The following is a 17998-nucleotide window of genomic DNA, read 5'->3' as shown; positions in this document are numbered from 1 at the left end:
CCTGAAATACCTGGGAGAAATTACACCTATGACATAACATGTACTTTAGGGGGAGGAAATTAATGCCACACTCAAAGCAATTATACAGGTAGTAATAAAACATTAAATATGTGTTAGAACTTTTAAATGTGGGTTTAAAAGGAAGGTAGGTAAATATCTATAGATATTAAGAAACTATTTATATTCTGTTTTCCGATGAGGGAAATCTCCTAAAAATGAATAGCCTTTAATCAAACCTGTTAGCCTTCTAATAGGAAGTTCTGTGAGAGGCAGATAAAACCTCTGTATTAAGTGTGTAATGTAAACTATTTCTCTGAAATACACATCATTACCATATGGTTATATATAATTTCTATTTAAAACTGTCGAAAACAGACAGTCTGATATCCAGGGAATCCTATATGATTTCTAGTGAATATGCAAAATGGATCCAGCTTGTAGGCATGCGGTATTAATTCATAACTTTTTCAGAGTCTAGGTCAGGACCGTTCTTCCTGCCCAATTCACAAACTTCTTTTTCCCATCCTTTCTCCTTGCCTTATGTGTTTTCAGGAATTTGTGAATGATTCTCATATCCTGATAAGGCCCATGACTTGGCAAAGGTTTGAGGTGATCCTCTCTGATCAGACTCTTATCATAGAGGAGATTCGCTGGGCCTCCTTTGCCAACATGTACCTCTTTTGTTGAGGAATCAAGGCCTCTGGTGGTGGCTGAGTGCAGAGGAATACAGATAAAAATCAAGTCGTGACTAGTTGGAAAATAGAGACAGGATTTTAACTTGACAATGGTTGTGAGCAGTAGGAGCATGGCAGCGTTGTCTTTATAAGTGGTTGGTAAGTGGTGACTGCAATAACCCACATGGCCAGGCCATGGTGAATAGTTCCCATTCAGAGCCTTTTCAAGGTTCACCATCTAGAGATCTGCTAATGGAAAGTGTGTGCATCTCCAGGTACAGTGAAACAATCACCGGGAGATAAAACTCCCTGCAGAAAAATTAACACAGATTTTTTTTTTTTTTTTTTTATGAAAGACAGGTCATTGTAAAAAGTAACTCTGTAGACATCATCTGTTACTGAAAAAAAGATTGATGATGACATTGAGGCAGGATAAGCTCAACTATGTTCTGCATTGTTTTTAAAAGCTTTGTGTTTAAAATTCACAGCACTCTTCTAATCCTGATAAAGTAGCCTAATTTTCTAGCTTGCTTTGTTCAGTAAAATATATTTCTAAATCCATTTTAAGCAGCTATTTCTTCAATTTGAGTCATTTTCTCTCAAGTTAATAGATTCCACACAAGCATACCTGACTTTTAATGTTAATGTATATTGTATATTCCAAACTTGCCTGTGACAATGGGAAGCACAATCAAAATGAAATCCAGTTGTTTAAAGCATATCTAGCCTGTTATTTTGTTAAAATGCATCTTCATTTTACTCTTATTCGCCAAAGTATATATAGTGATACCAAATCACATTTTACCTCGTATTGAGGTTCCATCTCCTTTTCTCCCAGCAAATGAGAAGGAAAAAAGAATGCGTTAGATATGGTTGTGTCATTTCAAGATAAGATGACTTTAAAATACCGTATCAGTAGAGGACATTTGCTTTAACATAATACATTCCTACACCAGTAAGTTCAGCTGTAACAAGCCGGCCCAAAAAGGAAAGCATTTTGGTTTTGAGGCATCTGGCATCAGTAACTTGATTTGCAGGTTGATGTTTTCATTTTATATTGAGTCTAAAACCCTTTGCTGTTTTATCCAGACCATTATACCTATACAGTAACAGTGCCTGTGGGCACGTCTGGCATTTTCTTTTGATCATCGGGTACTAGTCTAATGTCATGAATCTCATTTTTTCCTTTTCAGCAGTGCCACCAGCTCTCTTGAAAACAGGGGGTAATGTGATGGAGACAGAGGTTTTTTTTTCTTTAGATAGCCAGACAGAAAACAAATAACTTCTGTAACTGAGTCAGTCTTGCCTTTAATAGAGGCCCATTAAGGGAGTGTTGCCTGTAACAGTGGCCTATTAAGGGAGTTCGTATCATGTATACTGTTGTGTCCCCAGTTCATACAATAGTACTAGCACATAGTAGGTGCTCAGTGAATATTAATTGAGTGGATGTTGAAAGATTGGGAGAGAGAGTGGTTGGCTTGAGCACAGAGCTGTGAGCACAAGTCACATGCAGTCATGAGTTGGTAAGTGTGGTTTAGAGTTATTCCTGTGTGTTTGAAAACAGAAAGCAAGGCCAATTCCAAACAGGATTAAGGGGCCAGCCAGCTGGCCAGGTTCCCAGGGTGCTAATCCATAAGAGGCATTGAAACCAATGAAAATGTTCAAGACAGAGAAAATTGTGTTTACTAGAATGCCTCTACTGTATATGATAAGGATTGGGTATAAGACATAGGGGCGTGTTCTTATGTTCCCCCAAACAGATATTGGCTGCTTTCTAGGGAGGGCAGGTCCAGTTAATTACAGAGCTTTTGTTTGTTGAGTGAAGTATTCAAATATGGGGACAGAACTGAATTCTTTGAATGAGAGAGAATAGTTAAGTGTTGTTACCAGGGAACTTCTTACTCTACCTCTGGGCAGATTTAAGCCTTTTTTATTTTTCCTAAATAAATGAAAACCAAGGATAGTAGTTTAAAAGGGCATCAAACTGTAGCTTAGGCAGGGTGAATACAGATTTCAGTGTCTCATTGAAGTTCTGGACCATTCCTGCCTAACAGAGATATATAATTTTAAAAATTCTTAATAGCCACTTTAGTAAAGTAAAAAGAAATGGGTGAAAGTAATTATAATAATAAATTTTATTTAGCCCAATAAATCCACAATATCATTTCAGTTTGTAATCCATGTGAAAAGTATTAGTGAGAGATTTTATATTCTCATTTTTGTACTAAGTCTTCAAAAGTCTGTGTATTTCATACTGATAGCACATCCCAGTTTGGATGAACCACTTTGCAAGTGCTCAGTAGCCACATTGGCGAGTGACTGCCACATTAGACATCATAGTCTTCGACTGTGCACAAGGCAAAGTCGGTGACTCCCAGCTGGCATCGTTGAACTGGTCCTAAAAGGCCCTTAAATAAAAATTCTCTCTTTGGACAGCATGACATTCTCAGTGTTGATATCACTCTTTAAAAATCTTTTTTGTTTGTTTGTTCATTAATCCTCACCAGAGGATTTTTTTTCATTGATTTTTAGAGTGGAAAAGAGGGAGGGGGAGAGACACAGAGAGAGAAACATCTATGTGAGATTGGTTGTCTCCTGCATGTGCCCCGATGGGGGCCGGGGATTGAGCCTGCAATTGAGACCAGAATCAAACTGGGACCCTTCAGCCTGTGGGCCTACACTAGCCACTGAGCCAGCTAGGGCTAAAAATCTGTTTAAGAAAGTACTAGAGGCGCAGTGCATGAAAATTCGTGCACTGGGTGGGGGGGGGGTTGTGCCTCAGCCCGGCCTTCCCCCTCTCACAGTCCAGAAGCCCTCAGGGGATGTCCTACTGACGGCTTAGGCCTTTTCCTCTGCAGGAGGCGACTGGGCCGATCAGGGTAAGGCGCCACCCCCATCACCCCGCTGCTGATGCTGCCACTGCCTGCTCTAGCAGTCACCGCTGCTGCCGGGCCTCCTCAGCTCTCCTTGGCCCTCACAACTGCTGTGGCTTTGTCCAGAAGGATGCCCAGAAGACATCCGGTCTATCCAATCTAATTAGCATATTACCTTTTTATTAGTATAGATAATGATAGATGTGTTGAAGTATTTTTCTTCAAAAGTAATATTTTAAGTAGTTTAATGCTTGGCTATGAATGCTCTTCATTTGGTTAACCTTATTTCCAGAGTAAAACATCAATAAATAACCATGTCTGTTTAGACCAATGATGACTAAATGTTACTGGTATGTTATAATCATTAATGACGATTAGAGATCACATATTTTCATTATTTGAACCCAGGTCTTCTGGCTCCAGCTTTATTGCCTTTTCTGTCTCCCAAGACACAGTGCTAGATCTTGTCATGAATTAAAGACAGAATCTTCTCCCCGTGTACAAAAATTAATTCAAAATGGATCAAAGACCTAACTATAAGACCTTAAACAATAAATTACATAGAAGAAAACATAAGTACTAGACTTCTGGACCTTGGTCTTAGAGAGGATTTTATGAATTTGATCCTAAAGGCAAGGGAAGTAAAGGCAAAATTTAATGAATGGGACTGTATCAAACTAAAAAGATTCTGCACAGCAAAAGAAACTGCCAACAAAACAAAAAGGCAACCAACCGAATGGGAGATGGTATTTGCAAACAACAGCTCCGACAAGGGGTTACTATTCAAAATATATAAAAAACTCATACAACTCAACACCAAACAAACAGCCCAATTAAAAAATGGGCAGAGGACCTAAACAGACATCCCTCCAAGAAGACATACAAGTGGCCAGCAGATATATGAGAAGGTGTTCAACTTCACTAGCTATTAGGGAAGTGCAAATCAAAATTAGGAGTAGCCTTTAGACATGAGACCAGAAAAAGGGGTGAAGGTGCAGATGACTATATATCAGGGGCCCTCAAACTACGGCCCACGGGCCACATGCAAATACAAATATTGTATTTGTTCCCGTTTGTGTTTTTTACTTCAAAATAAGATATGTGCAGTGTGCATAGGAATTTGTTCATAGGTTTTTTTTAAACTATAGTCCGGCCCTCCAACGGTCTGAGGGACAGAGAACTGGCCCCCTGTTTAAAAAGTTTGAGGACCCTTGCTATATATACTTAATTTGTTAACTAATTGATAATTTTACTCAGAGTTAGCTTTACTTAGTTTTTACCCCCTTTCTCCCTCGTGAACACACTTCCTTTTTTATTTTAAACTAGAGGCCTGGTGCACGAATTTGTGTACCAATGGGATCCCTTGGCCTGGCCTGTGGGATTGGGCCAAAACCGGCTCTCCAACATCCCCCTAGCGGTCTCGGATTGCGAGAGGGCACAGGCCAGGCCGAGAGACCCCACCGGTGCACAGTCAGGGCTGGGGAGGGATGTGGGAGGTTGGCCAGCCAGGGAGGGACCACGGGAAGACTCTAGGGCAGTGGTTCTCAACCTTGGCTACACATTAGAATCACCTGGGAATCTTTTTTAAATCCTGATTTCTGGGCCTCATCCTCCAGAAATTGTTTCTTTGTTACTAATGTTGTGGCCCCACCCCATAACAAAGAAACAGAATTTCCAGAGGATGAGGCCCAGAAATCAGGATTTTAAAAAGATTCCCAGGTGATTCTAATGTGCAGCCAAGGTTGAGAACCACTGCTCTAGGGCATGTCTGGCCCTTCTCGCTCAGTCCTGATTGGCCGGATCTCAGCAGCAAGCTAACCTACCGGTCAGAACATCTGCCCTCTGGTGGTCAGTGCACGTCATAGTGACTGGTTGACCGGTCGACTGTCTGCCCCGGTCAAGTGAGCGGTTGAGCGGCCTTAGCATACCATTAGCATATTACACTTTGATTGGTTGAACGGATGACTGGACGCTTAGCATATTAGGCTTTTATTATATAGGATTGAGATGTAATTGCCATGACATAAAACTCGCCCTTGAAAGTGTACAGTTCAGGGTTTTTTAGTACATTCACAGCATTGTGCAGCTATCCCCACTTTGTAATTTCAGACTTCTTGTTTTAATTACAGATCTTCTAGGATTCACCCCTAACTCTTCTTCCTTGATAAACTTACTCAAAAGAAGGAGAAGGGAGGGGATAGAAGTGAGAGCCAAGAAGTACAGCATGATATTTTAGGAACCCATTTCTGAACAGTTAACTGTATTTAGATATTTGTAAACACCCTCAGGAGCACCAATGCAATATTAAAAATTAGAGGCTGTATAGAGCTTGGTTTAGGAGACATTCTGGTATTTCCCAGTTTGATTCTTGGTCTAAAATGTGGACAGTATGGCCTTGTAAACATTTGAGTTAAATAATTCTTTTCTTTTTCCAAATTTGTAAAAAACAAACAAACATTTTAGAGTTGTTTGAAAAATTTAAATCCACTCTAAAATAGATATTTGCATTGATGAGTAACTCACCTCTGGTATTATTACAGTTCTGAAGCTCATTTTAAATTGCTACATTTTAGAAGTGAAGGGGAACTCATAGCATTAGACATAACTCAAGGACTCTTGTTTGTGGCAAGAGATTCCACCACATATCTTTGTATGGTTAACATAATTGTTTAAGATATTCTCCCAGCGACATTACTGTCAATTACCAAGTATTATATAGTCAGAGTCCCCACCTTGTATTCCATTTGAATCCTACTGTTTTGCATTATTTTAACTGGCCACATTTTTATTTTTATTGAGGCGAAGGCACTACAATGAATGTGGTTATCATGAGCTAATCTTCCCCTAGGGGTATTTGGGATATTTTCTGCCTCTGAGATTGTGATTGCTTTCTGATTGCCATTGAGCTTGAACATGCCTTACTGCTTAATTATGCAGCGCTGTTGCCTTTCTCATGTGATAGGCTGGGCCAGCTGAGAAGTATTTCTAGAGCTCACTATTCAGGATGAAGGAAAGAACTGAGAGAGCAGGTGTTTTTATTTATTTTTTCTTTCCTTCTTATGTTTTTTTTCTCTCTCTTTTAGAAAATGTTCCCCTCTTGTTCACAAGGGTAGCTATTATCTCTGGGTCATGTAAGGATGTCTTTGTGGTATAATTGGTCTCTAGACTGAGTATCAGCACCATATTGATACCCCTCAGGGGTCTTCTGCTTTCATCTTTGGCCAGTTCTTCAACCATAATACTGGGTCCTTATCGCCCCCCAAATTATTTTCAGGCCTTTGTTGAGTGAAAGAATATAATATCAAAGAATGTGTTTTAATTTGGGGATTGGGCCCACAACCCAGGCATGTGCCCTGACCTCCTGGAATTGAACTGGAATTGAACCTGAACTGCCAACCTCCTGGTGCATGGGAAGACACTCAGCCAACTGAGCCACACCGGCCAGACTGGGGCTTCATACTTTTGTACAATGTAAATATACAGGAGAAAATACACACACACACACACACACACACACACATTTTTTTAAAGGTGTCCTTGCCCAGCCAGAGTGGCTCGGTTGGTTGTGCATTGTCCTGTGCACCAAAAGATTGCCAGTCCAATTCCCATTCAGGGTACATGCTTGGGTTGTGGGTTCAATAAAAACATATCCTCTGGTGAGGATTAAAAAAGAAAAGCTGTCCCATTGCAGAGCGCAAGTATAAATTAGTTTCAGAATCACCACACAAAACTCTCTTGCTAACTTTAATCGGGAATTTTTTCAGAGAATGATAGAAAACACAGTGCTAATGAGTAATGTGCCCAGAAGCTCTTATTATTGGGTTGGCATGAATTCCACTTAATGACAAGCTTTCTCAAGCAGCAGTTGATTTTAATCCTGTTTTCATTAGTGAGGTATAAAATGTTAATAATACCTTCCATTGTGCTGCTCTTTTGTAGCATAGTAGCATATGTCTCCCATGTTCACCAAGACTCCCTTTAAGATTCTACTAGTAACTTCTTATCTCATAAATAAGAGTTGTTCAGGAAATAAAAATGTATGTTTTCCCATTGTTAGCTATATGTTTTTCTAATAATCACATCTGAAGCTTATTATGCAGTAATAGCCTTAAGATATTATTTTTTTAAATGTACTACTTTGGTCTTAATACTAGTTTTTAATCTCCTCTTGTTTCTGTGAAGTCTGAATGAGATTTTCAAAATTGAATAATAATTTGATCCGTTAATCTTTTGAAGCTAGTAATTTTATTTTCTTCTCTTTGCAGTCTCTGAGGTTCGCAAATGAATAGAGCTTCATTACTGCAGTCTGCATTTAATAACCATTATCCATTATCTTGTAATTAAGACTCCCTGTAACGAATCATGAGGACAATGCAAAAATACATAGTACATTTCTTTAATGAACTGGAAAATGTTCATCTTGTTCTATTTAGTAATGAGTTGCTGAATAGTCATTAAATCCACTGGAGAATAGAGCTAGATGGATTTTGAAGACTGTCTTGAGTTTGTGGTTAATCTATTAGAATTAAAATTTCATCTTCTATTTTTATCAACAGCTGATTAGAAGTCATTCTGTTTGACCAAATTGATTAGAAGACCATATACAAGGGCAGCTGTTGTTTAATGAAAGTTTTTAATGAAACTGTACCGTGGAGACTTGTAATTATGGGCCTTAGAAAAGCTTTGAGTTGCTTTAGACCAACCACAAAAAAGTATTGTGCTAGAGATTTCAAATTAGGAAAAGAAAAAAATGCGTTTTGATATAATACTATAAATTTATTATTAATTTTAATTTCAACTAATTACAGTTGAATACTAGTCTATTTAATGTGTTACTTTTGACTTCCAGGCCTTTCATCTTCTAAGTTAGTCATTTCATTGAAATTGTGGGCACTGATGAGAGAACATTTATATGGATAGCTATTCTAATTGTGAGATATTTTCTCATAAGGTCTTTTTCCCCAAGCTGAGCAGAAGTGATCTTGGTTAAGGTTGGATTTACATAAGCTCTGAGGAGAGTCTATGGTGTTCTGTGGTGTTGGATATTCTAAATCTAGCATTTATTTCTCTAAGGTAATTTTGTTTTAGCAGAGGGGCAAAGGAAGCAATATTAAAATGAGAAGTAAAACAAGAGTGTGTGCCCGCTTAGTCCCATTGGAAAGTCCATTGTTTTTTTGACAGTAGTATAATACTAATGTACTTTCTATAGTATTTTGTGTGATGAAAGCTAAGTCTTATTCCTGGGCTTACAGAAATAGCCAGTGGTGCCTGCATGCCTGTTAGTCTCTTGTGTGATCTCTGACTCTCCATTGTCTTTCCTCCTCCCATCTAACTAGACACCAAATTTAGCATCTTAAACACTGATTTCAGGGGACAGACCTCATGTTTCCTAAGGGATTTTTATAGTCACACTAGAGGCCCAGTGCACGAAATTTGTGCATGGCTAGGGTCCCTAGTGGCTGCTGGCTTCCAGCCGGGGCCTCCCTTCCCCTGGCTGCCTACCACCACTGGCCAGGGTGGGCCAGCCAGGGGGAGGGGCCACGGGCGGTTAGCCGACTGGCCCCACCCCCTGGTTGAACTCCTGGTTGAACTCCCTGTTGAGGGGACAATTTGCATATTAGGCTTTTATTATATAGGATGTTCCAAAACACACATTGACACACTCACACCAAATATCACTATCCCCCAACCCCCAAGCTCCCTGCCCCTCACAGAGATTCCTTTGATGGACCCATTTGTTATTCTTTGGATGTGTCTTACATTTTCTATGCTTGTGTTTCTTCTGATGGCGTTGTTCTTCTGTTCCTCTCTTCTTTATTCTCCTTCAGGGTTTGTACCAAATTCTACCTATCCCATATTCTAGATAAAGTGAATCTCTCTGAATCTTTCCAATTCTACTTGACCAGGATAGTTTCTTGGCATATGTCTAAAATACCTTAAATACCATACATAATTGTATCTCCATCCATATCTGATTTCTAAATAATAAAGGCTGCTCTTAATATTTAAGGACTTCAGGTTTTAGCTTCAGCATGTAGGGAATTTGGAAGTTGTCATTCCTGTTCTTTAGAACATGAAAAAGCCAAATAAAAGGAAAATCAGTGACTTTTCTAAGACCTGTCAAAAAACTTAGGGAGTAGGGCAAACTGCCCCCTTGAAATCTGGAAAGACAGGGAAATCCTAAGAGTCACAATCGAGATCTGCTTACCTGCTAGAATCATACACTGGTAAGAACACTTAGGTGGTAAATTTGACAAATTGTGGGAAGCTTAGTGTAACCCCAGTACTTTTGTGGGTTTTACCTCCAGGAGCCCCAGATTCTCAGTGAAAAGCTAAGAAAGAACTTGATTCTGGCAAGGAAGGGAAAGATAATTATTGCAAAATATGTCCAGAGTGTTCTCCTTAGCAAAGGCCTACATCTTTACTAGAGTCTTATCTTACCTGGGAAGGCATTTGTCTTCTAGTCTTCATACCTCACCAAAGGGGGCGAGAAAAGCTAGGACACATTTGCGAAGGTTACGGCCCAGTGGCACAGGCCTACAACTAGTAAAAGACTGATATTTAATTATAAGATTATAAAATACTAGAGGCCCGGTGCATGAATTCATGCACAGGTGGGGTGCCTCGGGGTGGCCTGCAGCAATTAGGCCTCAGTTCGTGCCCCCAGCCTTGCAGCCCTGCATTCCTGCCTGGCACCCTGCTTTGGCCTGGTGCCACCCGCTCATCTGCTCCACCATCCCACCACAGTCCTGCTCTCATTGGGGCCCATTGGGGCCAGCAGTGCCTCCACTGCTGCCCACTGCCCGCTGCCAGCGCCCTGTTGCCGACGCCCTCCATGTTTTGCACTGCCCCCTGGTGGTCAGCGCACGTAATAGCGAGCGGTTGAACTCCTGAGGGGGCAATTTGCATATTATGCTTTTATTATATAGGATTTCCTCTCCCCCATACATTACTATCACAGTAATGGGGCTCCAATAATCCTGTGGATTACAGTGACAGAGCTAAAAGGAAAAACATAGACTATCTGAAGAGGAATACTTAGGAAGCCCTAAGTAAGCAGGGAAGAAAAAACAAAGATACTATAGGATTTAAATACTCTGGTACCTATGGCTACAGCAAACATTAAGCACAGCCCAACTCCTAGCCAGATCAACATAAAATCTCACACCAAAGGCCTGTTTATATCATAGTTGTATCCTATTACCCAATATGTCATGTCCAGCTTTCAGCTAAAATTATAAGAGATGCTAAAAGGCAAGAAAAAGTACAGTCTGGCTCAGCTGGTTTGGGTCAGTGGATGGAGCACTGGCCCTCAGTCAAAGGCACGTACCTCGGTTGCAGGCTCGATCCCCAGCCCTAGTCAGAGCACGAGCGAGAGGCAAACAAATGATGTGTCTCTCCCGCAACAATGTTTCTCTCTCTCTCTGTCTCTCCCCCTTCCTTTCACTTTCTCTGAAAATCAATGGAAAAGTATCCTCAGGTGAGGATTAACTACATCAAAAGACACACACATACAAAACCCCCCATAATCTGTAGAGACAAAGCAAGCATTACAATCAGATTCAAATGTAAAAGAGAAGTTGGAATTATCAGAAAGAGAAATTTAAAATAGCTATAATTAATGTTCAGGGAAAAAATAGCATGAAAAAATGAAAGGTAATGTAAACAGAGTGATGGAAACTCTTAAGAAATAATTAAAAGGAAATGCTGGAAATAAAAAACACGAACAAAAATGAAGAATGCCTTATGGGCTCATCAGTGAGCAGGATTGAGCCCATTAGTAGACAGGCTCACCAGTAGACTGTGGAAAGTACTAGTGACCATGAAGATAGGTCAAGGGAAGCCCCATAAAGTGAAATATAAAGAGAGAGAGAGAAAAAAAAAAGGCTGAAAAATACGGAACAGAGTTTCTAAAAGTTTTGGGACAATTTCAAAAGGTGTGACATATGTGTAATTGGAATACCAGCAGAAAAATAAGAAATGGAGCAGACAACATATTTGAAGTAGTAATGGTCAAGAATTTTTTAAAATTAATGACAGATGCCAAACCACAGATCCAGGAAGTTGAGAGAACACCTAGCAGGATAAATATTTTAAAAAATTACACCTAGATATATCATATTCAAATGGAAGGAAACCAAGGGCAAATAGAAAATCTTGAATTAAAAAACAGAAAGAAAATACTGATAGACAAAAATGGAAATAATTACAGTGGTCTTCTTATTAGAAACCATGTCAGCAAGAAGTGAATAGAGTGAAATACTTAAAGTATTGAGAGGGGGGGAAAACCCTCTCCAACCTAGAAATCTATGTCCGGTGAGATTATCCTTTAAAAGTGAAGGAGCTTAGCTATACAAAAACTGAGGGAATTTGTTGTCAGCAGATCTGCCCTGTAAGAAATGTTAAAAGAAATGTTAGGAGTAGGACAATGATGTAAATCAGAAACTCTAATCTATATTAAAACGGGAAGAATGTCAAAGAAAGAATAAATGAAGAGTAAACATAATTTTCCTCTTTCAATTGATCTAAAAGATAACTATTTAAAGTAATGACAGTAACAATGTGTTGGGTAAGTGCCGGGGTCCAACCCCAGCAGGTCCAGGGATCCCCAAAGGCGTAGACGGAGTTGGTGAAGAAGGAATGACACGGAGACAGCATTCAGTTGATCAGCAGCCTAGCCAGGATCTCCAGCGAAGTTCTGTTTAGGATCTCCAGCCAGGTTCTGTGTCCATGGTCTCTTGCTAGGTTCTCCAGCCAGGTTCTCCAGGTTCTCCAGCCAGGTTCTGTAGCCATGTTCCCTCGCTAGGTTCTCCAGCCAGGTTCTGTCCAGGTTCTCCAGCCAGGTTCAGTCACCAGGTTCTAGTCAGGTTCTCTTGCCAATTTCTGTAGTCAGGTTCAGTCCAGGATCTTTTGCCATGTTCTCTCGCTAGGTTCTGTCTCTAGGTTCTGAGGCCAGTTTCTGTCCAGGATCTTTTGCCATGTTCTCTCCAGCGAAGTTCTTCTGTCTCTAGAGAACGTTCTGTGTAGGTTCTGTGCCTAGGTTCTGTCTCTCTCTGTCTCTTGCTGTCTTGTTACATCTGTATTTATACCAGTTGATTCAATCCTATCAATCTCTATTACAAAGGTTAGGGCGTTTCTTATCTCCATTCCAGGGAGTAAAGATTATGTAGCTTAAGCATGATTGTTCATAGTTAAAGTGATTAATTACCCGCCTGGCACTTAGTTAAGAGGTTTTATTCCCTCCCTAACTTCAGGGGAAAATCCCTACCTGGGGAAACAACCTTTCTCAGAGACCTTGGTTAAAACACTAGTGCCAAGAAGGTGAGCAAACATTTTAAGAACAGTATGCCATATATGCCAGGTCCTTTGAAACAGCAAGCATGAACCGGCTCCCGGCAGGTAAGTATACCAAATAGAAGAGTGAACTATTCTAAGGAACAGAAGGGAGGAATTAGGAATATTTTGTTAAAAGGTACCTGAAATACTTGTATGGTGGTACAGTGTTATTTGAAGGTAGACTTAGATTGTTAAAATGAATATTGGAAACTCTAGGACAACCAATAAAAAAAGTACAAAAGAAATTTAACTGATATGCTGCAAGGACATAAAATGGGATGATATAAAATGTTCAATTAAAGCCAGAGCAGGCAGAAAAAGAGGTATAACATTTAATAAAGATAAAACACAATAAGTAGAAAATTTATAAACTGTAGATATTAATTCAACTAAATCAATAATAGCTTTAGATGATAATGGTCTAAATCTAGCAATGAAAAGAAGATTGTCAAAAAAGCAGACTCTACAATGCAAAAACATTGCCTAGAGAGAAATTTATAACATTAGGTATATATATTTTAAAAAAAGGAATGGTCTAAAATCAATAACTTCAGCCTTCTATCTTAGGAAAATAGAGAAAGAACAATGCAAGCCTAAGGCAAGCAGAACAAAAGAAATAAAAATCAGAGAAGAAATCAATGAAATTGAAAACAAAAAAACACAGAAAAATAAAAAACCCTAAAAGCTGTTTTTTTTTAAAAAAAATCAATAAAATTGATAAACTCCTAGACAGACTACCCAAGAATAAAAGATAAAAGACATAAATTAATATTACAAATGAAAGGAGGACCATTACTCTTTCTACGAACATCAAAACAATAATAAAGGAATACTGTGTGTCCACAATGGAATAACTTAGATTAAATAGATCAAAGATATAAACAACCAACACTCACACAAAAAGAAAAGGTCTGAATAAGTCTATAACTATTGAAGAAATTATTTTACTTTTAATCTATTTTATAAAATATTTAAATTATAGAATGTTTTAAAATAATAACTCTAAATTATTAAATAAAAATAATATAACCTTACAAAAATGAAATTCAGCTCTAGATGATTTCACTGGTGAATTCTACCAAACATTTAAGGGAGAAATACCAATTCTCTACAGTCTCTTCCAGAAAATAATAGAGAGAGACTGTGAGACCATCATTACCCTAATACCAAATCCAGATAAAGGCATTTCAAGAAAGGAAAACTATAGATCAATATCACTCATGAACATAGATGCGAACATCTTCAACAACGCATTAGTAAAATGAGGCCAACAGTGTATAAAAATAATTATACACCACAACCAAATGGGATTTACTTTACAGAGATTCAAGACTGGCTTGATGTAATGTAGTCCACTGCATCAATAATGTAAGAAAGAAAAGTCATAGGATCATATAGTTGATACAGATTAGGCATTGGATGAATTTCAACACCTATTCATAATAAAAAATCTCAGCAAATTTGGAATAGAGGGGAACATCTTCAGCTTGATAAAGAACATCTGAAAACAAACTTCCTCTAACGTACTTACGATGAGAAACTAGATGCTTGCCCCTTAAGTTCCCCTGAAGAAGAAGGAAGGCTGTTCTCTCGCACAGCTCCTGTTCAGCATTGTCCTGGAAGTCCTACCTGAGGCAGTAAGACAAGAAAATGGGATAAAAGGTATACAGGTTGGGAAATGTGGTAAGCTGATAATGGCTCCCAAACATATGTCCACATCCTAATCCCCAGAGCCTGTGAATATTAGCTTATTTGGGGGAAAAAAAAAAAAAAGATTTTGCTGATGTGGTTAAATTAAGGACATTGAGATGAAGTGATTGTTCTGGATTATCCAGGGGGTCCCTCAATACCATCACAAATGTTCTTGTAGGAGAGGCAGAGGAAGCTTCAGCTCACACAGGGGAGAGAAGCAATGTGAAGAGGGTGACAGATTCTGGTTTCCTTCTTGCGAGGCTCTTTTCACAGAGTCCCCTTCTTCACTCTCTGCATTTCACTCATCAGAGATGGTTTATGAGGACTCTATTTAAATATGGCTCTCTCTCCTCAGATCCGCCACTCTCTCCTGTTACATTGCTTATTTGTTTCACGGCACTTATCTCCACCTGGCTTTTGTTATATAGTCAAGCTTATTGTCTTCCTCTTCCAGAAATTATCACAAGGGCAGGAACTTGGTCTGTTTTGTTTAGTGGTCTATTCCCAGCATCTAGAAGAGTCTAGAGCCGTGGTCGGCAAACTGCAGCTTGCGAGCCACATGCGGCTCTTTGGCTCCTTGAGTGTGGCTCTTCCTAAGCCTTAGGAGTACTCTAATTAAGTTAATAACAATGTACCTACCTATATAGTTTAAGTTTTAAAAAAATTTGGCTCTCAAAAGAAATTTCAATCGTTGTATTGTTGATATTTGGCTCTGTTGACTAATGAGTTTGCCGACCACTGGCCTAGAGCATAGTAAGCACTTAGTCAATATTTGTTGAATGAATGCATGCATGACAGTTATGTCTCCATTTCCCCCACATGGGCCTACCTACAGACCCAAAGCAAAGAAGGCTTCCAGTGAACTGTTCCAATATGTCAGAATTCCTATGGTATTTCTAGACTGCAACCCTACCCAGGTCTTCGCTCCGTTCACATGTGTATAACACTTAACAGTTTCCAGAGTGCTTTCACATAGATTGTCTCTTTTGATTCCTCAGATATGAAGCCAGTAAGAATTTCCAGATCTATTTTACAAATGAGAGAGATTCGGCCCCAGCTGATGTGGCTCAGGGTTGAGCATCGACTCATTAACCAAGGGGTCACAGTTAGATTCCTGGTTAGGGCACATGCCCAGGTTGCAGGCTTGATCCTTGGTGGGGGCCGTGCAGGAGGCAGCAGATCAAAGTTTCTCTCACATTTTGATGTTTCTATTTCTCTCTCCCTCTCCCTTCCTCTATGAAATCAATAAAAATATCTTTTAAAAATGAGAGAGATTAGGAGATGGAATTTGAAGGTAAATTTCAGAGCTAGAGCTGGAAACCAGATCTGCTGACTTCTAGCTCATCACGTGATTACGCAGGACCAGGGTTCACCTCCACTTGCATGTAGAATGTGTGTGGCTTTGAGGGCAAGGGTGTGGGTATTGTTTTTTATATTTTTCACAGCGCTTTACACACAGTGCACCTACTAAAGGCATATCTTTTTGAACCTTTCCATACACACAATAGTTGTGGATGTATCTCTTCTAATGGAAACTAGAGGGGAAAGTTTTGGCCACTTTTTCCCTCCACTTCCATCGACCATTTTTTTGATAGACCCTGAGAGACTCTCAGAGATTTGCCTTACCTATGGACCCATGGATTCAATGGGCTAGGGCTGTAAATTTGCACAGGAATCACTTAGGGGCCTCGCTGATATTCAGATTTAGATTCAGTTGGTCTAGTGTAGGGCCTGAGAAGTCTGCACTTTTGACAAATTCCCTGATGGTACCCATGCTGCTGGTCTGTTATCCACACTTGGAGTATTTCAGGAATAGGTAACCACATGAAAGACAGAATCTGTATTTGGCTATATGTCTGTGTGAACTAAATAAGTTTCTTGGAGACACTGTATGTAGCATATTGGGTAAGCTATATTGCTTTGGTAAAAATTCTACCTCCTCTGCTTACTATGTAACCACAAGCAAGTTACCTAACATTTTGTGCTTCAATTTCCTCTTTTAAAATGGTGATCATTTTCCCTGGCCAGAGTCACTCAGTTGGTTGAGCATTGTCCCATGCACCGAAAGGCCACTGGTTCGATCCCCAGTTGGGAAGTGTATGGGAGGCAACTGAGGCAACCGATCAATGTTTCTCTCTCTCTCTCTCTCTCTCCCCTCCCTTTTTTCCCTCTCTCCCACTCGCCCCCTCTCCCTTCCTCTCTCTCTAAAAAAAAAAAAATGGATCATTTTAGTACCTAACTTTTACAGCTGTCATGAGGATTAACTGAGTTAATACTTTCAGAGCTCCTAGAATAGTGCATGGTACATCGCCCTTGGTGAATCTTAACTGTTATTAGTGCTTCTTTGTCTCCTTATGTTATCCTGTTAAACTGCATCAATAGGTAGGAGATATATTTCAGAGACAAGAAGTCATTTAAAATATTTGCAAGTCATGAACTAACATAGGATTTTCATAAAAATCCTAATCTGGTTGGAAGACAGTGCATTTATTAACAAACAACACAGTGGAAATCAACTATTGGTGATTCATCTTGTGTTGTCACAGCTGTTCTGTGTGCTTTTTATCAAGCATAAGGAAATGAGGGAAAAATGAGTTGGCAATCCATTTTTGTAGTAAAGTGTTATATGATGTTAAGTACAGGGAATAAAATTGTTTTATTCATCTCAGTTATGCATTAAATAAACCAACTTGATTTTAATTGGTGATATGGAAATATAGAGGCAAGAGCCCCAGGGGTTCGTGAGAATTCATTTGGTGCTTAATTTAATTCATTTTATAGTAAAGCATGGAAATAATTATTTTAAAGATGTATATATTTTTTAGTTTTTCAACTAATTCTTGAAAAAGTTGTGTTCTTCAGGAAAAAAAAATTTACACAACTCATTTCTTCCACTGACTCAAAAGTGTAAAAAATAAGTGTTTAAATTGACATGCAGTGTTTCTGCCTTGTGTTTTAGGATCAGATTTTATTAAGACTTCTACTGGAAAAGAAACAGTAAATGCCACCTTCCCGGTAGCTATAGTAATGCTACGGGCCATTAGAGATTTCTTCTGGAAAACTGGAAAAAAGGTATGTTATTGCCAGCACATCTTCCTTCAGAGTAAAGCTAATGCTATTTATAATACGTGTTACAGCCCCGATAACTGTCTTCGTATGTAGAAGGTGTGAATGAGTTACCCTTATTAAGATAAATGTTTAATTTACTTTTCATTACAAAAGAACACATGCCTGGAGAAACATGTGCAGGGAACAGAAAGTGCGTGTGAGTGTGGGAGTAAGTATGTGTGATCGAGATGCAAACTTACTTTATGGCCTTTTCTTAACCGAAGACAATTTTATCACTGACAAGAAATTCCTAAATGGGTTCTTTAACGAACTAATTCTGCTGCAACACAGAGGCTTTCTGGTAAGGTGTTGGCC

The 17998-nt window shown here is 39.2% G+C and overlaps 1 protein-coding gene across 2 annotated transcripts in view; it reads left to right on the top strand.

Annotated features, from left to right (window-relative positions):
* Positions 1 to 17998, top strand: part of DERA (deoxyribose-phosphate aldolase) — a 93990-nt gene that overhangs the window by 70863 nt on the left and 5129 nt on the right. For both annotated transcript variants that reach the window (XR_013997294.1, XM_081114695.1), the window contains exon 7: positions 17535 to 17647. Coding sequence is in view for 1 of the 2 variants with exons in the window: in XM_081114695.1 (XP_080970821.1) it covers positions 17535 to 17647 (113 nt within the window). In the remaining variant the exon portion in view is untranslated. The remainder of the gene's footprint in view (positions 1 to 17534; positions 17648 to 17998) is intronic.

The sequence above is a fragment of the Myotis nattereri genome (assembly GCF_964212035.1).
Source record: "Myotis nattereri genome assembly, chromosome: 2".
NCBI classification, from domain to species: Eukaryota; Metazoa; Chordata; class Mammalia; order Chiroptera; family Vespertilionidae; genus Myotis; species Myotis nattereri.
The sequence above is the reverse complement of the archived record's forward strand: the minus strand, read 5'-3'. Positions and strand labels throughout refer to the sequence as shown.